This window comes from Artibeus jamaicensis, unplaced genomic scaffold, assembly GCF_021234435.1.
Source record: "Artibeus jamaicensis isolate MK-2021 breed Jamaican fruit bat unplaced genomic scaffold, CSHL_Jam_final contig_1998, whole genome shotgun sequence".
Classification (NCBI taxonomy): domain Eukaryota; kingdom Metazoa; phylum Chordata; class Mammalia; order Chiroptera; family Phyllostomidae; genus Artibeus; species Artibeus jamaicensis.
The window spans coordinates 15,233,127-15,238,347 of NW_026521407.1; the positions used below are offsets into that span (position 1 = coordinate 15,233,127).

A 5,221-nucleotide genomic window follows, 5' to 3' on the forward strand; every position below is an offset into this window, starting at 1 on the left:
TTTACTGTCTTAGATGTCCTAGGCACACAGCTCAGCGCAGTGGACACAGGCACATTGCTGTGTGACCGACCTCCAGGACCCTCTTCCTCTCCTGACACTGAAACTCTGAACCACCAGACAACTCCCTTCCCCCTGCCCCCAGCCTCTGGCAACCACCTTTCCACTTTCTGCCTCTGAATTTGACTGTAATACATACCTGACATGAGAGAAACCATATAGTATTTGTCTATTTGTTACTGGCTTATTAGAAAATTTTGAATGACTGTTTAGAACTAAAAACAAGAAGAGCCACAACTGGCCCAGGTCTCACAACTTTTTTTGCCCCTTCCCTCCACTGCCTTTTTAAAAAAAATTACTTTACCAATATAATAGCTGTGACACGTGTAATCTCATCTTTGTGGTCCCAAGTCAGTGGTTCTCTCAACCGAGTTTGCACTTTAGACTCAGCCGGGGAGTTTTAAAAACACTCTTGCCTGGGCCCTGGTTACATAGCTCATTTGGTTAGAGCAGGGGTGTCAAACTCATTTTCATGGGGGCTACATCAGCCTCGTGGTTGCCTTCAAAGGGCCGAATGTAACTTTAGGACTGTATAAATGTAACTACTCTTTAACAGTTAAGCCAGAGCTCAGTGCTGCCGCTGGGCAGAAGCAAGGTGCAGGGGCGATAAAACAAGGCAGAGGGCTGGATTCAGCCTGCGGGCCTTGTATTTGCCACCTGTAGGTTACAGCATTGTCCGAGTCTGCAGAGGTCACCTTGGATCTTGAGTCAGGGCACTTACAAGAAGCAGGTCTCTCTCTCTCTCTCTCCATCTCCATCTCCATCTCCATCTCTATCTCTATCTATCTCCTGTCTGTCTGTCTGTCTCTCTCTCTCTCTCTGTTTCTCTAAAAATCCATTAAAAAAAACACAAAAATACACTCTTGCCTGGATCCCGCCCCAGGCCAATTATATCAGCGTTGCAGGGAGAGGAGACTATTGTCCGAGTTGTTTAGAAAACCTCCCAGGCGTTTCTAATTCTCAGTGGAAATTGCCATTCACTGCTTAATTGAAGAGCTGAAAGGCAGAAAGCAATTGTTAAAGAGTTTAGGGTAGATGGTCTTTAAGGTCTTTTTAAATTCAAAAATTTTGCAAAATCAGCTAGCATCTTTGAAATTCTCAACCAGCAGGGATTGAGATTCAGCTCTCCCGGAAAGAAACTGAGCTGGTAATCTCTGGAGTGTAGCTCCCCCTGCAGTCCACTGCTGTCATGACACCTTAGAATCCTCTTAACCAGCAGCTATAACATCCCTTTACCAGGGGTGTCAAATTCATTTTGACCTGGGGCCACATCAGCCTCGCAGTTGCCTTCAAAGGGCCGAATGTAATTGTAGGACTATATAAATGTAGCTGCTCCTTAACAGTTAAGCGAAAGCTCTGAGCTGCCGCTGGGTAGAAACAAGGTGCCGCCGGAATAAAACAAGGCAGAGGAATCCGGCCTGCGGGTCTTATGTCTGCCACCTGTGCTAGGCATCCCTTTCTGCCACATTCATTCCAACAAGTACTTACGATGGCTCAAGTTTCCTTTTAAAGCACTTATTCAAGCCAAGACTTAATTATAGATTTGTGCTAATCACATCGACCTCTAAAGACCGTGAGATCTCCAAATAATTCTAAGGTCAAATGAAAAATATTACAGGGATATTTGATTTTGGCTTAATGTGAGAAACGCTTGTCTGAAACCAGAGCGATTTAGTAGCATGCGTGGCCCTGTGGAACAGTGGTTCCCTTGGTGCCAGTGCCACCCTGTGAACACCATCCGCAAGAGGTGCTGCAGAGTAAGGTCCTTAAACCAGAAGGAACTCGATGCCTTACGAGGCCCTTCTAAATGCCATGGTGTTAAAGTCAAACGACAGAAGAACGATCTAAGGCGGATGAGTCGTTTCTGAGCCAAGAAATGAAGCTCTGGGGTTCTGATTATTTCAATTTTCAACTACTCCCCAAAGACTTATGGGACTAAATGTAAAATATTGAAAATAAATACCAGTGGCTCCTGTTTTAAAGAAAATGCATTATAGTACATAAAGAAAATTTGAACTTTTCAGGAAAATTAATTAGGAGGTCGATTATTTGCATTGTAAAAGGATTCCTGATTTTGTAAAATCATATTTGGATAACAGAGTTACTTTATGGGCGGGAAGCTGGGACCACGGACCTAAGGAGAGAACTTGGTATGTAACAAAGAGGAGTGAATGTGTCAGCCTCTTTCTAACCCCGGAAGAATTGCTGGGTCGGTTATCATTCAGGGGCTTGGCTCTATTTAATAGAACCCACGGGGTTCCTCCAGGTTGTCCTCCCGGCCGTCCCTGGCCCCCCACCCACTCCCCTGCCCCATTCATAATAGAATGACACCTACTCAGACATTATGATGCAACTTTATTTTATTAGGAAAGGATGGTGGGCACTGGGGTGGCCCTTTCCAGGGTCAGGGGAGGCACTGGGGAAGGGTCACAGAGATGCCCAGCGGTTAGAAGGCACAGCTGCTTTCCATGAAGCGGCGACACTTGGTGAACCGCAGGTATGTCTCGACCTTGTGCAGGTCCTTCTTGAAGCAGGAGAGTAGCCCGTAGTTTTTGAGCACTGTATCATCACTACGCAAATTTGTGTCAAACTTGTCATAGGTTGTTTGCCTGAGGATCAGCCCAGCCCGGGGGCTGCCGTCTTCCAGCTCCTGCAACAGGGAAGCAGAGAGAGAGAGACTCAGTCCTTGCCGGCTGCTCCCCCTTCCTCCTCCACATCCCTCCCTCCCTCCAGGATTTAGAGAAAGGCCTGGAGAGTTCAAAAGGTGAAAGGAGGAGTAGGACTGCTCCGGGGTCAGGGCTGAGCTGCTACACGGACAGTGGCAGTACCTCTCTTGCCAGTGTACGTAAGTCCCCCACCCCTCAGCTAAGCCAGTGGGGACTCCTGGCCCCAGGGGAGGGCAGGCATGGCCCCAGGGTTGGGCCAACAACACCATCCCCACCCGCATCAGGACTTGGATGCCTTCCTCCAGGTCCTTCAGCTTCTCGTAGACGCGATTCGAAGCGAAGACCCTGCTGAGGAACTGCACGGGCCCGAGCCAGGACTGGATGAGCAGCAGGGAGAATCGGAGCAGCTCCATGTCCTGCGGAGAAGGGTGTGTGGTGGGTGCTGGCAGCCCCCCCAACGATGGCCTCTGCAAGCCTTCCCCTGCCATCCCACCTCCCACCACCACCCTCCGCCACCTTGGGGAGAAGGCAGCCCAGGGCCCGGAAGCAGGCACAGCTGCCCAGGCTTCCGTGGAGAGATGGGGCCGGCCACCTTCTCAGAAAGAGGGAGACCTCTGTTCCTTGGTTGGGCCACGGAAGCCACTCACGGATTTCTGCCGAGCCTCCTCCTTGCCTGTGGGGGCAGGGATTGTCTCTGAGAAGCAGAAGGCAGCCTGGATCGAATATCTCTGTCCCTCTGGGATGTACGTGCGCTCCTGGGAGAAGGAACATTCACCCAGGTCTAAGCCGGTGCATGGTTCTAATCACTGCTTTTTTGGGAACCTCCCTCAGTTTATACTCACCCAACAGCATCTTCACTTGGATAAAATCACCCTGAACTTATCAATTTTTCCCATTATGTTGGGGCCCTTCCTACCCGCCGCCCCTCACTGGCTTCCTGGGTTGCTTACAAACTCTCTGTAGGTGTCAGCAGCCAGCTGGTGCAGGTGCTGGGCCCGGAGCACAGCGTTGGCAAACAAGCTGGACAAGGACATGGTGGGGAAGGCTCCCACCTCCTCGGGCCAAGGCAGGCAGAGCAGGGCAAAAGCCAGGAGCACGGAGGTCCAGGGGCCTAGAGAGAGATTCAGAGACCGACGGTGGGGCCCCAGGGAGGAGGTAGCTTCCATCTCCAGCCAGCCCTTTCCCTACCCCAGGGACCTCCTTTTCTCCTCTCTGTCCCCCGAGGGACTGGGAGCATTTAAAACTGGGCCACATGTCTGGGCACAGATGTCCATGCTCACACTCAGAAACCCCGAAGCCCAGGGTCAGTGCCCCCACCCGCCTGCAGGCCCCCCTGTATTGCCCCTCAGTACACAGCAGGCCCAGGGAGATTTTAGGGGTACCTACCTGCAGCCATCGCAGCTGGGCAAGCTGTCCACAGGTCCCTGAGTAGTTCGGGGAGCTGGGTCCTAGGATCTTGGAGTCGATCCCCTGCAGACCCTTTTTATACACTGGCCCCATCTCTCTCCCCCTCTGCCCCCACCTGTTTTCTCTATGCATTTATGTACAGGCCGTCAGGCCTCTGCTGATGGATAATTTAGAACCTCCTCCCACTCATCCTGTTCCCGCTCCTCTCCTGGGGTCATGCCCCCGGCCTTGCTCCCCTCTCCACTGTCATCATCCCTGGGAGAGTTGCACACCCAGGGTCTCAACTAGAGCGATTACCCAATCTGTCCTCTTTTTAAAATGTGGGGGTGACAGAAGGGAGTAGTCTGGGTCTTGCTGTGCGGTCATCCCCTGGGGTGAGGAGGGCCCACCTGGTCCCTCAAAGGGACACATTCTGTGTCAGGATGGCTGTGCCTTCAGAGCTGCGTCAACCCCTCCCTTGCTATATCCCTTTTTTCTTCCCTGTGCAGTTTCCCTCCACCCGCCATAGAGAATATGTGTTTTGAAAAGGGGGTCAAGACAGCCATAGATTCTGGAGTTTCTGGGCACAGTTCAGGCCCAGATTCTACCTTCATCTCACACCATCTTCAGACCACATCACCTCCTGGCCCTGGCTCCCGCAGCTGGATGCAGTGCTAATACTGACCACTAGAGGGAACCTGCCACACACTGCCCTCCCTTTCCATGAGCGTAAGGGGGACGGGTGGGCAAAGGACCAAAACTTTAGGGATGGGTGCTCCTTTGGACCTGCACAGAGGTGCAGACTGAGAAGCATAAATCCCAGGAACAGACAGGTGCCACAAGTTCTTCCTCCCACAGCCCTGTTGCCATCAGAGAATCTCAAAGTTGGATGAGAACTTGGGAGTTTTGATTCTTGTCTGCAGGGCGGGAACTCAGGGTACAGCATCCTGAAAGATGCTCTCTCCACTCATTGTAGTCTCTTCCCATTCTGTTTCCTCCTTTTAACACTTGTACAGAGCGTATTAGGTTGTGAAGAGCATACCTGTGCGTTCTCACATTTGAACCACTCCATTCTACAGGGGAAGAGACCGAGGTTCAGAGAGGTTGACTTG

At 51.4% G+C, this 5,221-nt stretch overlaps 1 protein-coding gene across 1 annotated transcript; it reads right to left on the reverse strand.

Moving 5' to 3' along the window:
- Positions 1-2,470: 2,470 nt before the first annotated feature.
- On the reverse strand, positions 2,471-3,889 carry GH1 (growth hormone 1). The gene is made up of 4 exons (XM_037128042.2): positions 3,674-3,889; positions 3,371-3,478; positions 2,999-3,139; positions 2,471-2,707 (listed from the first exon to the last, which is right to left on the reverse strand). The coding sequence occupies exons 1-4, from the start codon at positions 3,887-3,889 to the stop codon at positions 2,504-2,506; spliced, it is 669 nt and encodes a 222-aa protein (XP_036983937.2). The 3' UTR covers positions 2,471-2,503.
- Positions 3,890-5,221: the final 1,332 nt, after the last annotated feature.